The 25,726-nt window shown below is 43.8% G+C and overlaps 1 protein-coding gene and 1 non-coding gene across 7 annotated transcripts in view; one reads left to right on the top strand and one right to left on the bottom strand.

Annotated features, from left to right (window-relative positions):
• Positions 1–1,868: 1,868 nt before the first annotated feature.
• Positions 1,869–25,726, bottom strand: part of FEZ1 (fasciculation and elongation protein zeta 1) — a 42,422-nt gene continuing 18,564 nt past the window's right edge. For all 6 annotated transcript variants that reach the window (XM_061157730.1, XM_061157711.1, XM_061157720.1 and 3 more), the window contains exons 4-10: positions 18,408–18,494; positions 16,336–16,504; positions 12,952–13,223; positions 11,918–11,998; positions 9,614–9,689; positions 5,195–5,260; positions 1,869–2,203 (exon numbers count right to left, since the gene is read on the bottom strand). In XM_061157730.1, the coding sequence (XP_061013713.1) occupies positions 2,187–2,203; positions 5,195–5,260; positions 9,614–9,689; positions 11,918–11,998; positions 12,952–13,223; positions 16,336–16,504; positions 18,408–18,494 (768 nt within the window). In that variant the 3' untranslated portion in view covers positions 1,869–2,186. The remainder of the gene's footprint in view (positions 2,204–5,194; positions 5,261–9,613; positions 9,690–11,917; positions 11,999–12,951; positions 13,224–16,335; positions 16,505–18,407; positions 18,495–25,726) is intronic.
• TRNAG-CCC (transfer RNA glycine (anticodon CCC)) lies at positions 3,886–3,958 on the top strand. The gene has a single exon. It is a non-coding gene; the product is annotated as a tRNA-Gly (tRNA).

Below are 25,726 nucleotides of genomic sequence, written 5' to 3'. Positions count from 1 at the left end.
AGCCTGAGCATCTGTACAACTACCTCATGCTGTTTCCATTTTCCTGTGGTGGCCAGGGCACTGTCCGTCCACGTGGAAGCCCCGCTCTGCGTGGATGCCTGAGTTGGAGAGCTGCCGGCAGTCGGGTGGTTTCCCCGGTGGGTCCCCCCTCACCCCCAGGGGAGATTGCTACTGCTCTGTAGCAGAGCTCCTAGAAAAGCTGAGCCCCATGGAATGAGAGATAGAGTACCAAGGATGCCCTCTATTGTCACCTGCGTCCATCTGTGGCCTTCTGTGGAGATGCCCGTGTGATGAAGCACAGCTTTCCGAGTGGCATACAAACGCCAAACTCCTAAGGAGGGGTGGAGATCTAGGCACACAAGAGGCCGAGGTACCAAGCTGACTCCACCACTTTGAGCGTCTCTGCTTCTTGGTCTCTCATCCGTCTCTCAGGGCGATGCTGAGACGCAAGGTAATTTGTCAAGGTGATTATGGCAGGTACATAGCAAGTACTTGAGAAAAGTTTTTAAAGACAGAAATGAAATTGTGCAATTTGCAGAGAGGTGGATGGACCGAGGGATTGTCATACAGAGGGAAGTCAGAAAGAGAAAAACAAGTATCTTACATTAATGCATACATGTGGAATCTAGGGAAAATGATGCAGATGAACCTATTCATTGCAAAGCAGAAATGGAGACGCAGATGTAGAGAACCAATGGATGGACACCAATGGGGGAGAAGGGTTGGGAAGGACTGGGAGGTTGGGATTGACATATATACACTGCTGTGTATGAAGCGGATGGCTGGTAAGGACCTACTGTATAGCACGGGGTGGGGGGTGGTGTAAAAGTCCTGTTTGTAGAACATATATGAAGTTAACCTTAAAAATGCATTCCAATACATATTAGGTGCAAATGCTGTTTGATTCCACTTATACAAGGTACCTTGAATAGTCAAATTCATGGAGTTAGAAAGTACACTGGTAGAAGCCAGGGGGCAGGGGTTGGGAAGGAGGAGGGGGAATGAGGAGTTGTGTTTAATGGGGACAATTTCAGTTTAGGAAGGTGAAAACACTGGGGAGTTTGATGACGGTGGTGAGAGCCGCACAACAACATATTGAACTATAGTAGGTTTTATATGACACGACTTTTACCACAATAAAAAAGGATTTTTTTTTAAAAGATGGGACTGGGGGAATCCACAGAATTAGTACCATTCAAACCAGAAGATGGAAGCCGAGGCAGTTCAGGCTGTGCCGAAGCGGAGCCCCTTCCAGACACAAGGACAGCTTTCACCTGCCGGCAGGTCGTGGCTGGCAGCTGCCTGTCACCAATGCTGGGGATAGCATGTGGGAGGCGAGGGCCGCGGGGAGATGGGGAGGACAGAGACAGCCAGAGGACACCAGGGGTCAGAAGGGGCGGTCAGGAAGGCAGCCACAGCCACCCCCCCCTCCTCCCCACCGAGAGAGCCATTAGAGCTCAAGCCCTCCAGCCCTCAGACCTCGGGGTGTCCACCCAGCCATCCCAACAGGAGGCATCAGAGCCGCCCTGCTTCCCGCTAAGCCTCACTCTCCATCTGCTAACTTCCCAGTCTCCTCCCCAACCAGTACTTCGCATAGCACCTTGTGGGGCTCCCTCTGGAACTGTGAAGCAACGAGATCTTAGGAGTCTGTGGACGGCCTCCTCCCTGTCTGGACAATGGCAGCCCCACCACGACCCACCAAAGCGCACAAGAGGTACCACCCCATCCCCTAACGCCCCACCGCTGCCGTGGGCCAGAAGCCTCGCATGGAGGCAGCGACAGGTCTTTTTTCTGGAGGTTTGTACCAGAGCGCCGAGGGATACCACACGCCAAAGCACATGAAGCATACTAATTAAATGAAGGTTTATTTCAAAATTAGTCTTAGGGTGGAAGCTGTTTTTGAGGGCTGGAGCCAGACTACATCATGAGCGGTGACAGCATCCGCCTCCCTCCGACACGGGCGGAGAAGGGGCGACATCACCAGCCCTGCCAGACGGTCATGCAACCAATGGTTACTAGGACTAGAAGCCAACAGCAAAGGACCCCGCGCGTTTGCTCATGTTTAATCCGGGTTAAGCTATACACGTTTAAATACACGGCGGAGGCTACGTGGTGTCATGCAGTCCCTGCGGTGGGATGACGCTTGCTCAGTGACCTCCGCAGCAAGGCTGCCCCCGAGGGCAAGGTTAGGTGGGACAGAGCACTGGAAAGAGAAGAGAGAGGGCTCGTCAGAGCAAGTGTGGGGCCGGACCTCCCGGCCCAGGGTGGCCCTGACCTCTCGCCGGTGTCCTGAGCAGAGAACCACCCGCCCCCTTAGGACCAGGGAAGGATGGCAATCACGTGTCTTCCTTTCAGAAGGAGAACGAGCCACTGGTAGGTGGTGGTAGTGTAGTGATGAAGTGGGTCTTCTCTGCTGTCCAACCACACTGGTTCGAATCCCGGGACTGGCTGTTATTAACTACGACCTTCGGGAAATAACTTCTAGCACCTGTGTCTGTTTTCCTTCATGTATACACTAGCCTCTGCCTCTGCCCAGCCCACAGGGTTGCTCAGAGGCAAACAGAAAGTGCTCACAAATGTTAACGAGTTTTATACTTTCATTGACATTTCAGCGGATCGTGAGGGGTAAAGTCTAGCCTTTGGGCTCCCAGACTTATAGAACCCATTGCCACAAACCTCCTTTGAGAAATGGGATGCTCTTTTAAAACCTTTTAAGGGTCAGAAAGAAAGAAAAGAAAGTGAAGTAGCTCAGTCATGTCCGACTCTTTGTAACCCTGTGGACTGTAGCCCACCGGGCTCCTCTGTCCATGGGATTCTCCAGGCAAGAATACTGGAGTGGATTGCCATTTCCTTCTCCGGGGGATCTTCCCGACCCAGGTATCGAACTCGGGTCTCCCACATTGCAGGTAGATGCTTTAACCTCTGAGCCACCAGGGAAGCCCTGTTGAGCCTAAATTCATCCTGCCAAAATTTAAGATTCATCTTTCTGATCCTTACAGAACAGTACAGCTTAGAGCTTCTAAACTGAGGTCCACAAGTCTTCAGAAACTGCACCCAAGGTTGTCTGTGCCTATGGAGCAAAATCTAATCAGAAAAAGGATCTGGACCATGAATGACCATCAGTGGAGAGCATTACAGGGTTGATGTTTGTGCCCCGCACCCAAGAATTCATGGTGAAGCCCTAACCCTCAGCTATACTTGGAGATGGAGCCTCTGAGAAAGAAGGGTTAAAATGAGGTCATGTGGGTGGGGTGCCGATCTGCTAGGATTAGTGTCCTTGTAAGAAGCAGCACAGAGGCTCTGGCACTTTCTCATCAACAAAAGAAAGGCCATGTGAGGACACAGCAAGAAGGTAGCTGCTTGCAAGCTGAGAAGAGAGCCCTCACTAGAAACCCAATTTACTGGCCTCTTAATCATGGACTTCTACTCTCCAGAACTGTGAGAAAATTAATTTCTGATGTTTAAGCCACCTGGTGGTATTCTGTTTTATCAGCCTGAGCACACTAATATAGATATTAACATCCCCCAAAAGAAAGACAACCAGATGGTAGCTGTCTCTTAATGGAAGTTCCCAACCACTGATAAACTAATGCTTTCCAAAAAACTGTGGATGCGAGGGTACTGAGTCCTCTGGCCCTGCCCCGTCTGGTCTGGTGTGGATGCTCTGAATGTGTTCAGCCCTCTGGCTCCACTGGACAACAGGAAATGCAAAAGGTAGAAGAACATTAAGTGAAACCATGAGGACGAAACTACCAAATAAAAGCTGGAATAAGGAAATTCTATGGATCAAATCACTTGGTTTCTTTATGACATAAAATTCAAAGAATGTGAGTGATGAGGGAAAGGGGAAACTGTATATATATATTAATAGAGATTTAAAAGACATCCTTGGTGGCCCAGTGGCTAAGGCTCTGCACTCCCAGTGCAGGGGGCCCAGGTTCCATCCCTGGTCAGGGAACTAGACTCCACATGCAGGAACTAAAGATTCCACATTCGGCAACTAAAACACGGTGCAGTCAAATAAATAAAATGAAGAGATTTAAGAGAAACATTATGAAATTGTAATGTATGGAACTTCTTTGGCTCCTAATTCAAAGAAATAAACTGAAAAAATTTTACAGGGAAATATGAACACTGACTGAAGAGTCAAAGATACTTGGGGACAGCGGGGGTGGGGAGGGGGGCAACGCGCATTGCATGAGGGATCTTCAATCCCCAACCAGAGATTGAACTCTTGCCCCCTGCAGCGGAAGTGTGGAGTCTAACCACTGAACCACCAGGGAAGTCCCTCAAAGATACTTTAAAATGTTTTATTTTTCTAGTTGTGACCATGATCTCATGATTATGTTTTAGAAATGCATACTGAAACACTTATGGGTGAAAAAAGATATAATGGTTGGTATTTGCTTCAAAATAATATGGAAGGGAGAAGCTGGGTATGGTTATAAATGAAACTAGATCGGCCAGGAACTAGTAATTGTTAAAGCCAAATGCTAAGCACGTGATGGTTCACTACCCAGGTGTCTCCAACCTCCAGGATCTAATGCCTGATGATCTGAGGTGGAGCTGATGTAATAGCAATAGAGATAATGTGTACAATAAATGTAATGTGCCTGAATCATCCCCACACCATCCCCTTCCCCTCCCCCTGGAAAAACTGTCTTCCGCAAAACTGGTCCCCAGTGCCAAAACCGCTGGGTACCACTGCACTACACCATTTGCTCTACTTTTTCATATGTTAAATGAAAAATGAAGCAAAAAATTATGACCCATAATGAAAGATGAAACAAAAAATAGCTGTAAAAGGATGTAGCTAATCATGTCCCTAGTTTGCTGCCTTTCAAGGAGTCGAAACTGTTAAAGGTATCCTGAGGCTTTGTTTTCGCCAACTAAACAGCCCAAGCTCCACAGAACTTTAACAATAAGCCTTTGTACTGGTTTGGCTGCTCTTCGTGTGGAGTCGCTCTGGTGACTCGGGGGTGATGGAATGTCCTCCTCAGGCCTCCTAGCAACATCCGAAGGCAAGGGCCGGCTCACAGTTGTCCATGGAGCTCCCCGGCTCTGCCTGGTCTGGCCCAGTGTGGAGGCTCTGGGAGGCCCACAGTGTGGGCTCTGAGCGTCCAACCAGCAAGAGTCCTGGGGGAGGGGAGCCCCGGGGGTCACTTCTGCTCCCAGAGATCCGGGCTGCTCTTACCTTTTAAAATGTAGTCCGTCAGCAAAGTGGGAACCTTCTCATTATCCTCCTTCATGGCAAAGAGAACTGGAGGGAGGGGAGAGAGAAGAGTCAAGATGAATCGGGGCACAGAGCTCACTTCTGGGCCAGACAATCCACCAACCCAAAGACAGAGAGAGGAGTCAAGGAAATCAGACACTTGCTGAGTGTTGAGCAAAGTCTAGACGCCTCTGTCAAGAACCAGAGTTCACCTGCTGGTGAAGAAGCCATCAAAAGAATCAGGGTAGCCCTACTGATGAATTGACGTCCTCTTCTATTTTCTCTTTTCTTTTAGTCTTTCCTTTTTGTATGCATGTGCTCATCTGTAATTTCCCCATCACCTATGAATTATGTGTCTTTAATGATGATAAAAATAAATAAAGCAATTTAAAAAAGGAATAAACTTTCAGATGCAATCCAAATGTTAAGAATAACAGCTGTCACAGTGCTGAAATTCTGATCTGTCTTTAAAGACGTCCTACTCGTACAGATATTATTAGAAAAGTTCTCACCTCCAGTTTATTAAGCGCAAATGAATTTAATTCAACAAGTATCTTCTACTTTATGCCCAGTACAGTGCTAGAATTTGTGGAAATGCGAAAGTATTGATGACCTTAAAGGAGCTTCCAGACTTTTTGTTAAAAAGGGATATGAACTACATATGAAGCAAACAATAGAAAAGTGATTAAAACTTAAGGCTTTTTGTAGAACAGATTTTTCTGTTATTAAACTAAGAAGTACCTTCTCATATTCATTATTCATGATGCAGAAGTCAGCTCTGTAAAAACAATCCTTCAAAAAATATTAATATCTGGACCTTGTTTATATTATCAAAAAATGAGTGAAAGGATGGGAGTATCCAACAAGAGATCTCATCATCAATAGATGTCTTAAGTAAACTCTGGTATATGCTATCTATGCCATCTCAAACAGCTTCATAAAAAAAGATAGATGAGTATGTGTGCAAGACACACTTATCAATGAAGAAAGGAAGCTGTGGAACTTAATATATTAATTTTAAAAGAGTAAATAATAAATGTTAATATTCATAGAAAAAATCTGGAAGAATGTGCATAAAACTAAAAAGCAGTTACCTCTGAGTATGAGGCCCCAGGTGATGTTCTCTTTGGCATCATATCTCTATAATGTCCAGATTTTTTCCGTGAGCATGTATTACTGTTTCTTTTCCACTGGATACAATAATCTTTGCACTTAATTTCATTTTTTTAATTTTTTATTTTATATTGGAGTATAGCCAGTTATCAATGTAATGTGATAGTTTCAGATGGACAGCAAAGGGACTCAGCCATATATATACATGTATCCATTCTTCCCCAAGCTCCCCTCCCATCCAGGCTGCCACAAAACATTGAGCAGAGTTCCTTGGGCTGTACAGTAGGTCCTTGTTAGTTATCCATTTTAAATATAGCAGTGTGTACATGTATTACTTTTTGCAAGTGAAGAAAACACTGACAATCAACTGGCCCAGACGGCTGAGGTCAGGAGGCAACTTGACAATGGAGGGACTCCCTAGTCCATTCCCAGGTCCTGTTCTCCATTGATTATCTTGAAAGTGAAAGTGAAAGTGAAGTCGCTCAGTCATGTCCAACTCTTTGCGACCCCACCGACTAACTATAGCCTACCAGGCTCTTCTGTCCATGGGATTTTCCAGGCAAGAATACTGGAGTGGGTTGCCATTTCCTTCTCCAGATTGATTATCTTAACAAGTTGCAAATCAGGGTCATGGAAAGTGAAAGTCGCTCGGTCGTGTCTGACTCTTTGCAACCCCATGGACTGTAGCCTGCCAGGCTCTTCTGTCCATGGAATTTTCTAGGCCAGAATACTGGAGTGGGTAGCTGCTCTCTTTTCCAGGGGATCTTTCCAATCCAGGGATCGAACCCAGGTTTCCCGCACTGAAGGCTGACTCTTTACGATCTGAGCCACCAGGAAAGCCCACTTGAGTCCAAAACTCAGGAGGGGGCAGGAAACAGAGCCTGACGATGGCATGAGTCTACAGCCAGGTCCAGAAAAAGACTGGACCTCAGGCCATTCAGGCAACGGTTTGTTTTATTTCTTCTGTATTTTTAGACATGGATTCATTTCAACATAACAGGCTGACAATATGTTGCAGCTGGGCATGCGAAGACTAAAATAAATGCTGCCCACCAAGAAGATAGCAATAAAAATACAGTAATTGCACTCAGCCCAACCAACATGTGACCAAGGTGGTCTCCCAAATCCAAAATTTACAAGAATTGTCCAGTCCCCAGAACCAGTCTTGGGCCTATGTTCTTGACTCAGGAGTTGGGAAAAGAGGAATTACTGTTCACAAACCCATACACGGATGTGCCAAAAAAGAGACCTCTCATAACATCCAGGAAAGTTGGTATTCGGGGAAGTTGGCAGGTTTTTTTTTAAAGGAATAAAATATTGGAATGTGGTATGTCTATACGACAGAAGAGAGAGCCATAAAAAGAATGTTAACCAAATGTTAACTGATGTGACTAAAATCATGATATGAAATTTAATAGCCTGTGTAATCCAACTATATGGGAAAGACATAAAATACTATGCCTGAAAAACACCATATAGTAACCACAGTGAAGCGGGGAAGAGGCTATTTATTTTCCTTTATTCACGTTTCTATGTTTCCAAAGTATTCTAAATGATGGATATACTCTAGCCCTAATTTTTTAAATGAACTTGAAAAGTGTACACAAACCACTGTTTCTTGATTAAAATGAAAGGATTTCACTCTGAATTCCTGAATGGGTATCTGTAATAAATTTATAGCTCTTTATTTTTTTAAAAAAACAGCATGACAGAGTACTCTACATATATCAACCTTCATAATTTGTCCAAATTATTTCCCAAATGCTTGCTGCTTGTGAAAACACAAACACCTATAAATGTCAGCTCGTTTCTATCTGCTCCCATTAAAAAAAAAAAAACCTTAGCGCATATTTATGCAAATAAAAGAGCTTCAAATGAGTTAAGAGGAAGCTGATGCACTTTGAATTTAAACTTCCAGGTTCTCAAGGACGTGGTATCTATTGATGGAGGCAAGATTACCATTTATCAGAAACTTCTTTCGTTCTCCAAAATGATAAAAATGAAATCTTTGGACACCTTAAGGAATGGGCCCAGGAGGTATCTATCTTCTTCAGCCAAATAGATGAAGCCCCCCTTCCCTCCCCTTAGGCATCAATACCACGGCCCATTCCCTCTGAGGCAGCGCAGCCACGGTGGGCATCCTGGCTAGTGTGTTACTCAATTCAGAGCACGGTTGCCAGGGTGATGGATGGCCCTGTGATTTACTGAGCCCTTCCTCACATCTCAGCCTAGGATTTTTCTCTTCCTAAAAAATCAAGCTGACACTGATGGCTAACACCCTGTGCCCCTAGCCCTTTGGGGGTTGTAGTGTCTGATGGATATCGAGAGATTTTGCCTAAAAAGGCTCTCTATCACAGGCTGTTTTCTCCAACAGCTCTGAATGTTTGTTAATATTACTGGACAATAGAGTCATGGCCTGGGAGGAAAACCAGACTGTATTCTCTCCTATCAGCCTCACCCCACCCAAGAAACCTTGCTTCTCATTAAATACAGTCAGTCCGTTAGAAGGAGCTCCCTGCTTTGGGAACACAAGGCAACCTTAAACTGCAGGCAAGGCAGAGAGCGCATGGCCTTGAGATCTGTGGGCGAACCACAGAAAGTCCCCCGCTCAACCTCCTCCATCAGCTCGTTTTCTCTGGCAAGTCTCTTCCCTTCCAGGAACCAGGAAAAGATAAGGCAGCTCCTAGTATCACTGAAGAGCTCTTTAATTCTGCCCCATGTAGGGGACATGATGCAACGGTGTGGAGCACATTTTGATCCATTGAAACTGCACTGTAATATTTAAAATAGATAACCAACAAGGTCCTACTGTATAGCACAGGGAACTCTGCTCAATATTCTGTAACAATCTAATTGGGAAAAGAATTTGAAAAAGAACAGATGCATGTATATGTATAACTGAATCACTCTGTTGTACATCTGAAATTAACACAATAGTGTTAGTCAACTCTATTCCAATATAAAATAAAACGTTAAAGGTGGGGGTGGAAGGGAAACTCAGGAAGGAGGGGAGATATATATATATATATATATATATATACACACACACACACACATAGTTATATATATATAGTTTTATATAGCTATGAGTTATATACATTGTTGCATGGTAGAAACCAATACATTTTAAAGCAATTACCCTCCAATTAAAAATAACAATAATAGTAATAAAAACAAAAAAGAAACTGCCTTGGGGAAACCTCAGGCCCAAAACACCAAGGGTAAAACTCACAGGGCAAGAGGGACAGAAATGAGCAGTTGATCTGGCTGAGAACGGGAGGAACTCACTGTTAGTCAGCATCTGGAGGTCTTCCACTGATGGGGGCGAGGCCTTCTTCTCATATGGGATGACTGTGTTCAGGTACTAGGAGACAAACAGGGTGTGCTGCACGTGAGACAGAAGCCCCATTCCTGGGGCCGAGATATGGGTTGACAACATGCATGGGAACTGGCTTTTTCTCTAAAAAACACACACTCCATCAAATTTGATGTTCTCAACAACACACATGACAATGTGCACACCATTGCTTCAGGATTTCCCCCCATCTTTGGAAAATGTCTCGTTTAAAGGAAGACTTTATCATAATTAAGATTTACATAATTCTCACAAAACAGTAGGATACAAATTCTCTCTGAGTTCCCATAGACTATGAACCAGGAGACACTGGAACATATCTAGGGACATAAAGCAGAGTGCAAAAATGCCATGGTCTAAAGGTACTGAAATCAACAGAGTCTATTCTATCATCATGGGGTTATGTTAGGAATCAATATCAAAAGATATTTGAGAATAATCCCCATATATTGGTTCATAGTGCTTTTCAGGTCTACTATACCCTTCTACTTTTCTACTTATTCTATTAATTTTTGAGAGTTTGATATTGAAACTCCAACTACAAATCTTAATTTATCTACTTAAAAAAATTATAATATATAGTGGAACTAAATGTAACTTTGTTCTGTATTTTCCAGGTCTCCTGTAAATATGTTACCATACTTTCATAATTTAAAAAAATAAAAAAGAAAGTAAAATTCCCTCCCACCAAAAGTAAGACTTGATCATATTAGCCAGGAAAAGGGTCCCTCCACTCCAACTAATAAAGTCTTCTGACACTAGAAACTTTTTGATTATTTAGGAACACTGGTGAGCTTTTGGTCCTCCAGGCTGAAAGCAGAGAACATTCTACGGGCGTATGATATTTTCTTCTCCTCTGCAGTGCAACTAGAGAATGAATGCTTTCTCTTCTGCCAAAATGACCAGTGAGAAAACCTCAACTCCGCCTGGGGTCTGGAATGTTGGATTTGCTCCCTCTGGTGGAGATGAGGTGCTCCTACAACAAAATCATCTTAGTGACCAGTGGGCTATCCAAAAACACTGGCCAGAGGGACCTGGAAGGTCCTGAGGGAGCCTGACATCACGATTGAGAAAAGTTCAAACCCACGAGTCTTGTGTTTTACACGTGGCCTTGCCACTAGCAGTATGGCCTGGTGGAAAATTGCCTAATCTCTCTGGGTCTTGGTTCTACCTCTGTGAACTCAGGGGACCAAGTTACATGTTCATAAAATCTCTTCCCGGGAGAGCTCCAGGAGATGGTGAAGGACAGGGAAGCCTGGTATGCTGCAGTGCATGGGGTCACAAAGAGTCAGACATGACTGAGCGACTCAACTACAACAACAAAAATCTCTTCCCAGTCTGCAGCTCCAGAAGTCTAACACTTAGGATTCAGCCACAAACATGCCTCAAACATACACAGATTTTGTGCATGATCTCAAAGGTGTCTTTGGACTTTCTCTGTTAGATTATGCACTCCATGAGGGCAGGACCAGGACTCACTCATCTCTGTACTGCCTGGGGGCCTAGCAACAGAGCTCAAGACATGGCAGGCACCAGAGAGTCAGAAATGCAAAGCATTTCTCAGGGAAGTAATTGATTAAGTGAAGCCAAACTGGAGACCCCGCAGTGTGGGTTACAGTCAGCAAGGCAGCTGAAGAGGCAGTCTTGGTGGGACTGGCTCCGCTCGGAGCCCAGGGTGCTTGCTAAGTCGCTTCAGTCGTGTCTAACTCTGTGCAACCCTCTAGTTGGTAGTCTGCCAGGCTCCTCTGTCCATGGGCTTTCCCAAGCAAGAATACTGGCTTAGGTTGCTATTTCCTCCTCCAGAGGATCTTCCCAACACAGGGATCGAACCTGCATCTCTTGATCTCTTGTGACTCCTGCATTGCTGGCAGATTCCTTAGCGCTGAGCCACCAGGGAAGCCCAGTGTGGTAGAGCTAATTCAGCTCTTGGATAGCATCTTTCCTGAAGCGGGATCTCCTTTAATTCATTTTGTTCTGAAAGCAACTGAACTCACAGGTCTACAAGGAGTGTTGCATTTTCACCATGCCCTCTAACATTAAAGTTCAAAAAACCATTTGCCTTTAAAAAGACACATTCTGCTTCTCCTTCGAATGGAAGAAATCATTAGGACATCCTCCCACCCACCCAATCTGCCCCCATGCCGGGATAAACCTAGTGCGTCCCCATCCCCCACTCTGCTGAAGAGACCAAGTGGCAAGAGTCTGGGAAGGAAACGGAGCAGAGAGACGGGCCATACCTGCTTGTCACTTCCCGAGGGGCCGAAAGTCTGGCGGATGCCACTCTGCAGGATGTTGGAGATGCCTTCCATGCTGAAGCGCTGGGGGAGCAGAGCGAGACTCAGAAGGGCAAGTGCTTCCCGCTCGTATTCATGGCTCCAGGACGCCCGTGTCCTCACTAAGCTACCCAGACCTGTCAGCATCCACACCGTCCCAGATTAGGGCCCCGGGGTTTTATAAGTAGAAAGTAAGGGTAAAGACCTGGGCTATGAGACAGGCCAACACTTCAGCCTGCACTTTGCAAGAAGAAATAGCAGCATCTCAAAGACTCTTATCTGAGTAAGTCCCTCGGGTGGTAAAACCCACCCCCCCACCTCACCCAGGCACTCCTGGGTTTCCTCATTTCAGCCTCTGTTATGTACACAGAAAAATAAAGCAGCACAGGGAAACTTGGACAGAAGACAATGAAAATGTCTCAGGGAAGAAAACAAAAACAAAATGAGTCATTGGGAAGGACGGATGTGAAGCACCTGTCCTCATCTAGGAAGCTTTTTCCAAAATGCACATGCCTGGGGCCCTATTCACTAGGTCTCGGAGAGAACTCAGGAATAGGTATTTTGAGAAATCTCCTTAGATGATTCTGCTGAGCCTCGCTGATTGAGAATCACTGGTTGGAAGAATCTGGTCACTATACCAAGGTGTCAAAATGTTCAATCCTGAAACACCCTAATGACCTCCTAAAGAGATGAGTCAGGACTATAAACTGTGCTGGTAACAGGGACTCTGAACCCAGAGTCCCAGGGCACAACTCCGCTCAATCCTAAATACCTTCACCCCACTTCCTATGAGCTGTACTCATTTCTCTTCTAGAGTTGCATCCTGTCTCCTTCAATTAGACCGGGTGTCCTCTGGGGGCGCAGAGGAGATGGGTGGGCTCTTCTCCCTCTCGTGGCCCCCCTGTCTGCCAGGGGGTCCTGCGAAGTCATGGCTCAGGACAGGTCTGTCTGGGCCACAGCCGGGCACCCCCGGTCCTTGCGCCGGGCTGTCCTCTTACCTTGAGAGGCATCTGGCTTCCCTTGTCGATCCGGCTGCTCTGCAGGCTCAGCCCTTTCTCTTTCCGCCTCTTCTTCATCAGTTCCCGCTGCTCCTTCTGCTTGTTCTGCACCTCAATGAGCACAGTGATGAAGGAGTTCTTCACTTCCTTCTCGAACTCCAGCTCGTCCCGGCGGGCCAGCTGCTGCACCAGCTCCTCCGAGAAGTCTCGGATGGCACCCTCTACTTGGTCCAGGAGCTCCATCAGCTCAGACCCAGACATGTGCCTCAGGCCTGCAGGGGAAGACCGGCCTGCAGGGTCACTGCCTCCAGCCCATGGGAGAGGCTCCCGGGGCCCAGAAGGACCTGCAAGATTCAGGTGCATGCCAGAAGGGAGGGCCAGTTTTGGGCTGTGAAAGAAAACATCATCTCGGGGAAACAACGGGGAGAGAAAAACCAATCCCTGGGGAGACCTGTGGACTCTGTCCACAAAAATGCAGGTGGACAGACATGTGGTGTTTGATTACTTGATCAGTCTCCCTAGTCTTCCTCTGTCTCTATAATATTCCTCAGGCTTCCTAGATGGTACCAGTGGTAAAGAATCCACCTGCCAATGCAGGAGACACAAGAGAGGCTGGTTTGACCCTTGGGTGAAGAAGATTCCCTGGAGTAGGAAATGGCAACCCACTCTGGTATTCTTGCCTGGAAAATTCCATGGACAGAGGCGTCTGCTGGGCCACTGTCTATGGGGCCGTAGAAAGTCGGACACGACTGAGCAGCTGAGCACATATAATATTTCTCATGTGAAATGGGTCAAGAAATGAGAGAGGGGGACATGAAGAAGATTTTGACATCTGGGTCAAAGACCAATAAAGAGGTGGTGTCTATTCCTAAGACCTGATCAAGACAGAGCCAAGAGCAAAACAGGCAGAGTGACCTGAGGCCTCTCTACACCGGCTGTCCTGTGTCACAGCGTACGCATCCAAAAATACGTGAGATGTGTAAAGACAGGCAACACGCATGGAAAAACGAAGCCTGGCCTGTTGGTACCGAGTCTTCTGCTATTGTCAGAGAAAAGAAAAGGGAACCTGGGATAAGAGGACACAGATCCCTTTATTTTAAATTCTTATCCCCTCCGACTCCTTCCTTTAAAGTAGATTGGGAGCATCTTTTCGAATGCCCTCCTTCCTAATGGCATCTTTTGTTTCTTCTACATCAGAATCCATTCTCCTCTCTCTTTCCATTCCCTGCTCTGCCCAGGGTATTTGCTGACTTACTTCAACTTTCTCCTTTAATTCACTCTTTGGAGTTGTCCTCCTCCTTCTGTTTTTGCCATTTCACTCCGCGTTTCAGCTATTTCCCCCAGTCTTTCACTGAGCAGTTCTGTGTATGGGACCTTTGTGTGGCAGAGAATGGCCTGATTGGAACAGCTGTGAATGCAGCGCTGGGGCCAAATCCATGGCTCCCAACAGATTCTTTCTGCTAACATCGCCCTGCCTCCACTCTCTGGAGCCACAGTCTCCCTTATAGGACTTGGTCCCTCAGGTCATGCCTCTGTTTTCACCATTATTCTAATCAGAGTTTGGACTTTTATACCCTGACCATCCCGCCTTCCCTCTCATTTGTTAAGTCCCGCTACCCCCATGCAGATCCACTCCCAGGTAATGTGGCCCTTCCTGCAGCATGGTTACCTTTATCCCTACAGATTGATAAATGTATACCCATTTTTGCCACTGGTGTTACATCTTTTAATTTCACACTTCGTCCGCCTCTTTGTTTGCAGGATCCTAATTACTACAAACCTATGTCAAAGAGTTAATATGATATGCAGATTAAGAGTGTGGACTCTGCGGCTAACCCACCTGCCTTCAAATTTTGGCTCCACCCCTTATGACCTGAAGGTGGTGTAGGGGCAAATATGCATTAAAAATACAAGGCTTGGGGCTTCCTTGGTGGTTCAGCGGTTAAAACTCCACGTTCCCATTGTTGGGGGTGTGATTCAACCCCTGGTTGGGGAACTAAGATCCCACATGCCACATGATGGGAAAAAAAAAAGAGGCTTGATTCTCCTTGTTGAAAATAAGGGAAGAGACTTCTCCTCTCCCTTCCCTCCCTTTTCTTCCAGAATCTCTTTCTCTGTCCTTTTCAAATGTGTGTCATTCATTTTCATGGCTAAATACACCTCCTGCCAGTCTCAGGACTCAGGAATGTTTCCTCAAGGATCTGGGAGTCACTGCTTTGAAAAGTCATCACCAAGAAACAAAACAGGGGCCTCACTCATCACCTGACTCCACATTGTGAAATTTCCTCAATGTAATGGGTTGTGTCCAATTGCCTGTAGGTAAAGGTTTTGCAAGCTCTTTCTGTGGATGACTATGATAAGGAGATCAAACAAGTCAATCCTAGAGGAAATTAGTTCTGAATATTCATTGGAAGGACTGATGCTGAAGCTGAAGCTCCAATACTTTGGCCACCTGATGCGAAAAACTGACTCACTAGAAAAGACCCTGATGCTGGGAAAGATTGAGGGCAGGAGGAGAAGGGGACGACAGAGGATGAGATGGTTGGATGGCATCACCAACTCAATGGACATGAGTTTAGGTAAACTCCAGGAGTTGGTGATGGACAGGGAAACCTGGCAGACTGTAGTTCATGGAGTTGCAAAGAGTTGGACACGACTGAGTGACTGAACTGAACTGACTGAACTGTGATATGCACCATATTCTGGCTTAATGCTTATTTGATAATAAAATCATTTTCTTTCTCCTCTACTGTGGAAAGGTTTCCCGGGTGGGGAGGAGATATTATTTTTAAATCATATTTCCCCGACAATGGCCTCAAACAAGTCACTTACTCGTCCAGAAACTCAGTTAGCTCAGCCCTAATGGGGTTGCTACAGGCATGAAATGAGATTATGCGTACAAAGTTTTAGAACAGGCTTTGGCACTCCAAAGTTCTCTAAATATATGAGCTATTATTATCATTACTGTTTGTAGATTTTTTTCATTGACTTTATGGTAGCATCATGTGGGGTTTTCGGGGGGTGCACTGTGCAGCATGTGGGATCTTAGCACCCCAACCAGGAATTGAACCCGCACCCCCTGTATTGGAAGTGCAGAGTCTTAACCACTGGACTGCCAGGGAAGCCCCCAGCAGGGAAGCATCATTGGGAATAGTGAGTGCAGATTTCCTCTACTTAATCTTGTTCTTTGGTTCATTTTACCATTTTAATTTTGCTCGATGGCCTCCTCCCCACTCTCTGTGACGCGAACTTCTCTACTGATACACAGTAAGAACAGTGATGTCAACTCCCTAGATCCAAGGCTCCATTAGTGGCATGTGAAGCACATGCCCTGCCCAGCAGAGCTGAGTTCATCCTTTGCGAGTCCACCCCGAGGACCCTCACCTTCGTAGGACCAGTTGTTGTTGAAGGTCTGGGTCAAGGCCTGCATCTCCTGCAGGAGGACCGAGTCTGCCTGGGAGGAGGTTTCTCCCCCATCCTCCTCTTCCAGGACCTCCTCTTCCTCTTCAGGGTCGGGGGAATTCTGCATCATTTCCTCAATCTCTTCAATCACCTGAAGAGGGTACACAAGCGAGCACTCACTCTTCTCTGCTGCAGGGATATCTCAGCGTGAAGGATGATCAATGAAGGATGTGCCTAATTTGCTGTCTTTGTAAAATTCCTACAGCAGTATTGTTACTTAATAAATATTGAATAATAACAAAAATAAATCTGACCAAAGGCTTGCAAACACTCTCCCTTTAATGCAAAGCCCTCTTTAAAGTCAAACCTCTTCCAAGAACACCATTTAGATGAGTGCTTTATTGGAAATAAACTGCTCTTTCAGGAAACAAAGCGGAGCTGCCTGGAAGGGAACATTTACTTCAATTTGCTGAGCACTTTCTTCCTGAGTGGGGGAATATTTCATCCACCCAACTCGAACACAAAATCCAGTCCATTCATTGTGATGATGCCTATGACCGGAAATGGCAGTGTTCCTAGGACAGCTCAAACTCATGTACAGCTTTTCACATAGAGGAAAAGAGCTCTGCCTCCAGCATTCACCAGGACAAGAACTAAAGCTGGCCAACAAGTGCAAAAAAGACCATTAAATAATGATAGAATAAGTAGGGTCTGGACGCAGAAAATAGGTAAGAAACTCAGCTATAATCTAGACTGTTGTAGGGGACTGGTTCTAGAAGATGCAAGTCAAATTAGATAACTGCGAAAAGGGAAAAAGGTGAACTATTGAACAACGCACAAGACTTTGGACACTAATTGTTCACACATGAAGAAAAGGGAATGAGCAAGGACTACTTCTTTGGAAGGAGCCATTGATGAGTCTGGTCAGAACAGAGCATCTGTATATTTGTCTATTCTCGATGCTGTGATGGGCTCCGGCTCCAAGGCCACTGGTTACTGAAGTGGGTTCCTTTATGTTAGGCTGGACTAAAGATAAAGGCACTTAAGAGTTTCCTCCTTTGGAATAATTTCCATTTTATTCCAAAGCTTTCCCATCTCTACTCACAAATTTAAGGGATACTTAAGCCATTCATGGGATAAAAGCAAATGACATGACCCTTCTTTGGAATTTTATGGCTGAGTTCCTCTTTCCCTCGAAGTCGTTATCATTGAACTTGGATCACTGAACTGCATTTCCTCCCGAAATTCACAAGAATAAATGCCAGCACCTCTTCTTTTCAATCCAGTTCCCTTTAATCTCTTGATCCTTATCTGTTTATATCTTACCCTTTACCACAGATGTGAAAGAGTTCCTTTTACTAAAAAGCACTTTCTGGCACCAAAGGCTCCCGGTAGAGCTTTTTCAGAATCGCTCTGTGAAAATGCTTGAAAGGTGCCTGCTCAAAGCAAGTACCCATAAATAGTTGTTGACTGAAAGGTTGAATGAGGAATCTAGAGATCCAGGGGTATTCTCCCTAAGTAACAAATTATTAAAACCAAAATGTAAATAAGTCAATAAAATGTGAAGCACTATACTTTTTTTTTTTAACCAAATGAGTGTATCTAAGACTCTTTTGGGAAGGTTCAACATTTTCAATGTTTTATGAAATATGAGAAAATATCCATCACTTGAAAGCCTCATCTGTCATTTCTATTCTCGTGAGAACAAGGATTTGGGACCCTTGTTTGGTTGTCTTGACACCAAGTACAATGAGTTGCAATAAAAAGGCTTAGCAGGAAATGAAGGCAGTAAACACTGGGCCCCTCTCTGGCTGTTACCAAACACGGACCCCACCCGACGTACATGTCAGGGGTTACATTCCCATTTACTGCAGGTGGGTAAACTGAGTCTTAAAGAGACATGCAATCCCTTATCAAACACACCCTCAGTCACAACACAACCACCACAAGACCATACATTTCTCTGTCACCTTAAAGGGATGTGGCAAGTGCGTACTCAAACTTTTTCTCTATCAAAAGAACTGAAAGTCCCAAGAACCAAGACATATTCATACCTGATCTGCTGTGAGTAAAGGCTCCTCATTGATTCCAGAATCGTGTTCACTCTTCTCATTGAACTCTTCCTCTTCTTTCTCATGGATCTGAAAGGGGTAAGAGAGGGGATGGAATTCTGATTGACCATCAGCAGAACTAGGATTCTCTCCAGTCTCTAGAATAGATAGCACTGACAGAGGCCACCCTGGCCACCCACTGTGTAAGGAGAGAATCTGAGAGGTGTGCAGAGTTTCATTCAATTCCAAGAATACCCTATCCGTACAGCATACATCACTGGGTCCAACATGGTCAGAAAAAGACAGTAAGGCATGTGTGGCCAGCACCATTCTCACCCAAGGGGAGAAGCATAGTTGTTTAACCCATAGACAGGTCACCTTCAGGTAAACAAGGAACATTCTCAAGGTGAATAATAATGGCAACCAACTCCTGCAGCAAAGGCACATTTGTTTATATAAGGAGTTTCAACAGGGACTCTGTTTCCAGATTTTACTTTAGATGGCGCTTTAGTGGTAAAGAGCTTGCCTGCCAATGCAGGAGACATGGGTTTAATCCCTGGGTCGGGAAGATTCTCTGGAGGAGGGCATGGCAATTCACTCCAGTATTCTTGCCTGGAGAATCCCATGGACAGAGGAGCCTGGTAGGCTACAGTCCATAGCGTCACACAGAGTCAGGTACAACTGAAGCCACTTAGCATGCAGATATTATAAAGAGTGAGTTGTTTCGGCCCAAATAGTCATGCTTTTAAAATCTGACAAAAAGTCATCGTGTTGTTGGAATCTAGGCACGGTGTCACAGCTAATGAAGGATGTGTCAGAGCTCCACAGGACATGCCATGGAGCAACCTGACCACACACACCAAAGAACAAACTGCAACAGCAAATACTGAAATATTTGCACTGTCCCCAAAATTCCATCCCAAGCAAGACTGAAAGTCGACAACCATCGAGGTTCTAGATGTTGAAGCCCAGCAAGGTATTCACAACGTTTTTGACTTTACTACCCGTGTTCCAAGAGGCCACAGCCTGGTACTGATGGTCAAATCCTGCACAAAATAAGCACAAAGCTGGGAAAGATTGCCGGCCAGAGGAGAAGGGGGGAGACAGAGGATGAGATGATTGGATCGCATCACCAGCTCGATGGACATTAGTTTGAGCAAACTCCAGGAGATAGTGAAGGACAGGGAAGCCTGGAATGCTGCAGTCCGTGGAGTCGCAAAGAGTAGGACCCAACTGAGCGACTGAACAACAAGCCACTAAACAAACTAACAAGCTGTCTGCATCCAGGAGTCTCATTTGAAAGTCATCTCCAGCCTGGCAAGAAGCGCCTCCAGGAAATCTTTCTGCAGACACCTCTCATCCAGGAATCAATTTCACTTGCACACCGACAGCTGGTAGGCTGGTCTGTCTGACTACTGGGGATTACACGTTTCCTGTTCTAATTAGCACCCCCAGGAAACACCCCGGTTCCAGTCCAAGCAGTCATGTCAGAGGGAATCCATCCTCAGAAGCATCTCCCCATTTCCTTAAACTCTACCTTGGCAGGCACCCCCAACAACAATGTATCGCCTTCTATCTACATTTGCTTAAAACCAGGACTATGTCATAAAAAAACCAAAAACAAAAAACTCAAATACATCTCAAAGGCCATCTGCTCTCAACCTGGGTAACGGGTAGGACAGCGAAGTAATGGGATTATTTGAGGGGCTTTTGTGCCAGATGGTGACATCTAGTTCTGCTGTTGAACCCATATGCTGCTCTCTCTGCCAAGTCCACCACCTGTGGTACATGCCTGCTTCCCACAGCTCCCAGCTGTGCAGAAGGAAACTCCTGTGGCCATGGCTTCTTCACAACTACTCTCTCATGGTAGAACTTTCTTTAGGGCTAGGAGGTCCTGTGGTAGGAGCTAGGGTCCTGCTCAGAAAGTTTCATTTTCTTGTTTGGGTTATTTTTTATAATAATATATAAGCATCTGACAGCCAGTGTCAGCCTCTAAGCAGAATTTTTGTCATAGTAAGTCTGTTTTTTAAATGGAATATTTACATTTCCTGAGATATGGCCAATTTTAGCAAGTTTACCTCACTGACTGTTAACACTGTATCTTTCAACTACCCCAGCCCTCTGCCCAAGGTCCTCCCCCCGGGGTTCCGGGTGAAGGCGGGGAGGGAGTTTTTAGGCATTGACCCTTCTTGCCATTCAGACATTATGGAAGCAAGGAAGCTGGGCAGCAGCATGGATGACTCCAAATTAGAGCCTTCTTCCTTCTCTCTGATGCACAGCATACTAGTCTGATTTGTCAGGCGTGGGCAAAACAAGATTTGAAATGAATTGTAAGCTTGTGAGGGCTTCCTTGATGACTCAGATAGTAAAAGAATCCAACTGCAATGCAGGAAACCCAGGTTGGATCCCTGGGTCGGGAAGATCTCCTGGAGGAGAGAATAGCAACCCCCTCTAGTATTCTTGCCTGGATAATTCCATGGACAGAGGAGCCTACTGGGCCACAGTCCACGGGGTCACAGAGAGTCAGACACATGTGAAACCTACTGTGAGTTCCTGGCAACATGGGAGATACACCTAACTCATACCTCCTCAGATCCCATGAAATTTTTGCAGCTTGTTTTATGTCCCTGGATATGTTCCAGTGTCTCCTAGTTTACACTCTATGTGAACTTGAATAGAATTTGTATCCTTATTGTGTGAAAATTGAATAGATCTTACTTATATTGAATTGGTTCACAGTGCTTTTCAGGTCTACTGTACTCTTCTCTTATATTCATTCTATTAATTTTTGAGAGTTTGATATTGAAATTCCAATTTAAAATCTTAATTTATTTACTCAAAAAAATAATTTAAGATATATGTAACCTTGTTCTATATTTTTCAAATTTCTTATAAACTTTCATATTATACTTTCATATGATATGATATGATAATATGAAAGTGTTATCATATTTTCATAATTTAAAAAATACTTTAAAATTAATAAAAGAGGTATAGTGAGGTATAACTAAAAATCCAATGGTAGAAATAAAATGGAAGACCAGAGAGTATTCGATTAACCCAAAAGTAGGCAGAGAAGGTGAAACAGACGAATAACAACAATAAAAGAAAAACCCAGGTAGAACAAATTGAAATGCAAAATGGTATGCCTAAACACAAACTATTAATGTTAAAAGTTAATGAATTAAACACTATGCAAATGAACTAAAACAATAAACTAAAAAGCACAGATCATCATGATCAGCCTAAATATAAAAGAGCCAACTACATATAATCTATAAAAGATATATTTTTAAAGACACAGATAGGTGAAAAGTAAAAGGATTGAAAACCGTTTACCTAACAGCAAAAGAAAGCTTTTGTGGTTAAATTTGTATCAGACAAAGTAGATTTCAAAACAAGGAGTATTACCAGAGATGAAGGGTATTTCAGGGCTTCCCTAGTGGCTCAGGGGTAAAGAATCTACCTGCCAATGCAGGAGACACAGGAAGGTTTGATCCTTGGTCCAGGAGGATCCCACACGCCGCAGAGCAATTGAGTCCGTGCGCCACAACTATTGATCCTGTGCGCTAGAGCCCATGCTCCATAACAAGAGAAGCCACTGCAGTGAGAAGCCCACGCACCACCTACAGAGAATAGCCCTGCTCTCTACAACTGAAGAAAAGCCTGCACAGCAACGAAGACCCGCACAGCCAAAAATAGATACATAAATAAAATTAAAAGGTATATCATAATGATAAAAGGGTCACTCAGGAAGACATAACAATAATAAAAGTGTGTAATTAATAACAGATCTTCAAAATATGTAAAACAAAAACTAACAGAACTAAAGAAACAGACAAATCCATGATTTAATATTAATAATTGGAGATTTTAACACTTCTTTCTTGATAACTGATAAGACAAAGAGACAAAAAAATCAGGATATAGGAGAACCCAACAATACTATAAACCACCTTAGTCTAGTTGACCTGTACAAAACATCACAACCATCGATTGCAAAATAAGCATTCTTCTCAACGGCACATAGTACATTCACCAAGATACAACATATACTTGGTCATAAATCAGTCTCAATATATTTTAAAAGATTTATTTGTACAGATTTTGTTCTCTGACTAAATTAAATTAGAAATCAATGACAAAATGATATCTATAAACATTTTTCTAAATAACCCACGGGCCCAAGAAGAAAGCACAAGAGAAAAATGGAAAATATTCTGAACTGAATGATAATGAAAACATACCATATTAAAATTGTGGATTCAGTTGAGGCAATGCTTAACACTTTCCTGTTTTAAGATGCTGTGTTATGACTATGGTCTGAATGTTTGTGTCCTCCCAACAGGTATGCTGAAATCCTAGCCCCCAGTGTGATGGCATGAGGAAGTAGGGCCTTGGGGCGGTGCTGGGGAGGGTGGGAGCCTCATGAGTGGGTCTGTATTCCTATAAAAGAGGCTCCCAGAGCTCCCTTGTACCATGTATCCTGTGGGGACACAGCCAGAAGTTGGCAGTCTTCAAGCTGGAAGAGGCCCTTTAATAGAACCAACCATTCTGGCACCCTGATTGTGGATATCCAGCCTCCCTAACTGTGAGAAGTTAAATTTCTGTTGTTTATAAGCCACCCAGCCTGTGGTACTTTGTTATAGCAGCCCAAATGGAACGAGATCATCTTCTCTAAGTTTGAAATATGATCTAAGCTCCAACTTTGTTGTTGCTTTTAGTCAGTAAGTCATGTCTGACTCTTTGTGACCCCAAGGCCTGTAGCCCACCAGGCTCCTCTGTCCATGGAATTTCCCAGGCAAGAACACTGGAGTGGGTTGCCATTTCCTTCTCAGGGTATTTTCCTGACTTAGGAATCAAACCAAGTCTCTTGCACTGGCAGGCAGATTCTTTACTGCTGAGCCACCAAGAAAGCCACAAGCTCTCATCTTAGAAGCTTAAAGAAATGAATGGTGAAGTAAAACCCTAGTTTAAGTACAAAGAAGGGTACAGTAAAGTTAAGGGAAGAAATAAACTAACCAGAAAATGAAAAAAAACAACAAAGAAAAAAAACAGAAGTGCTTCTCTGGAAAAATTAATAAAAATGATAAACCCATAAACTATGCAGTGGGGGTGAGGGGAAGGGACAAAAGGAGAGAGAAAACACAAATCAACAATATCAGTAATAAAAAAAGGACCATCACTCTAGCTCTTATTAACATTGAAAGAATAAGAGAATATCAGAAACAAGTTTGCGGTCAGTACATTCAATGACTTAGATTAAATGAATAAATTCCTTGAAAAACACAATTTACCAAAATTAAAGAAAATCAGCAAGAAATGGAAAATCTGAGTAGCCTTCTATCTATTAAAGAAATTAAAGCAGTAATCAAAAACTTTCACAGAGAAGGATGGTTTCACTGGTGTAGTCAATCAAACATTTAAGGAAGAAATAATACCAGCATAACAGAAATGTTTTCAGAAAATAGAAGAAAAATTTCTAACTCATTTTATGACAGTACAAGAGAAGAAAACTAAAAGAGTCCTATGAACATAGATGCAAAAATCCTTAATAAAATGTTAACAAGGGACTTCTCTGGTGGCACAGTGGATAGAGTCTGCCGGTCAGTGCAGGCGACATAGATTTGATCCCTGGTCCAGGAGAAGCCCACATACCACGGAGTAACTAAGCCCGCACTACTGAGCCTGAGTGCCTACAGCCTTTGCTCCACAACACGAGAAGCCACTGCAGTAAGAAGCCTGCACGCTACAACAAAGAGTAGCCCTTGCTCTCCACAACTAGAGAAAACCCACGCACGCAGCAATGAAGACCCAGTGCAGCAATTCATCACATTAACATAAAAAATTGATCTACACACATACATTGTTCAATAGATTTAATTAACACAATCACAGCTGAACTTCTGGCAAGTTTGTTTGTACAAATTTATCAGGTGATTCCAAAATTTATATGAAAATGCAAAGGACCTGAAATAGCCAAAGCAACTTTGAAAAAAAAGAACAAAGTGGAAAGACATATGCTTTCTATCAAGACATTACCATAAATCTACAGTAACAAAGACAGTAAAGTATTTGCATTCAGATAGATGCCTAATGGAGAATTCAGAAATAGGTCCGCACATTTAGGTCAACTGATTTTCAACAAAGATGCCAAGATAATTAAATATGAAAAAGATAATATTTCCAATGAATTGTATTGAAACAACTAGGTAGCCATACCCATGCACAAAAAAATGAACCCTGACCGAGCCTAACACCATATACAGACACTAACTTGAAATAGATCATAAATCATATAAAAGCTAAAACTACACAACTTCTAGGAGATAAGAAAAAAATCTTAGTGATGCTGGGCTTGGCAATTTCTTAAATACTACATGAGAAGCACAAGCTATTTCTTTAAAACTGAATAAATTGGATTTTGGCTCATTTAAAAGAACATTTCCTCTTCAAAAGATGTGAAGAAAGTTTTAACTTTCTTAGACACGAAAAATAAATCCATAGACAAGAAAAAAATATTCACAAAACATACAACAAAGAAAGGACCTATATCTAGAATGAATGTGTTAAATTAATTAAACAAAGAGACCATTAGGCTAAGGTGACTTTAGTGCTTCAGGAGGTCCCTAAGCAAAGCAAAACCAAAATCTCTAATGCCTCAAGGTTAAGAAGCAAACCAAAGGACTCACTCACAAACAGCCAATCAAATTTTCCCAAATAATACAACCACTCAAGCTAGAGCCAATCACCTTATTTCCTTCCTTTGCTTCCACCTCTTCTCTGTAATGGCAATCCACTCCAGTACTATTACCTGGAAAATCCCATGGACAGGGGAGCCTGGTAGGCTACAGTCCATGGGGTCACAAAGAGTCGGACACGACTGAGCGCCTTCACTCACTTCTCTGTAAAAGTCCTTCCTCTAACTAATGTGGGCGGAGCACTCTTAACCACTTTGGGTTTGGCACTGCCAGATTTTAACAGATTTTTGCTCAAATAAACTGTCAAAAATTTAATATGCTTCGTTTTATCTTTTAACATGAGGAACTCTAACATCGCCATAATAACACAAACAACCCACTAAGAAAAGGGCAAAAGATTTAAACAGGCACTTCACCAAAGATGATACACATGAAAAGATGCTCAACATCATATATTATCAGGGAAATGCAAATTAAAATCAAAATAAGATGCTGCTATATACCCACTCAAATGACTAAAATCAAAAAGGCTGTGCATGCCAAGGGTTGGTGGGGTAATTTGAGTTCCAAACTGGAACACAGTTTGGCAGTTCCTTAAAAAGTGAAACACACACTTACAAT

Source organism: Dama dama, chromosome 2 (assembly GCF_033118175.1).
Source record: "Dama dama isolate Ldn47 chromosome 2, ASM3311817v1, whole genome shotgun sequence".
NCBI classification, from domain to species: domain Eukaryota; kingdom Metazoa; phylum Chordata; class Mammalia; order Artiodactyla; family Cervidae; genus Dama; species Dama dama.
The sequence above is the reverse complement of the archived record's forward strand: the minus strand, read 5'-3'. Positions and strand labels throughout refer to the sequence as shown.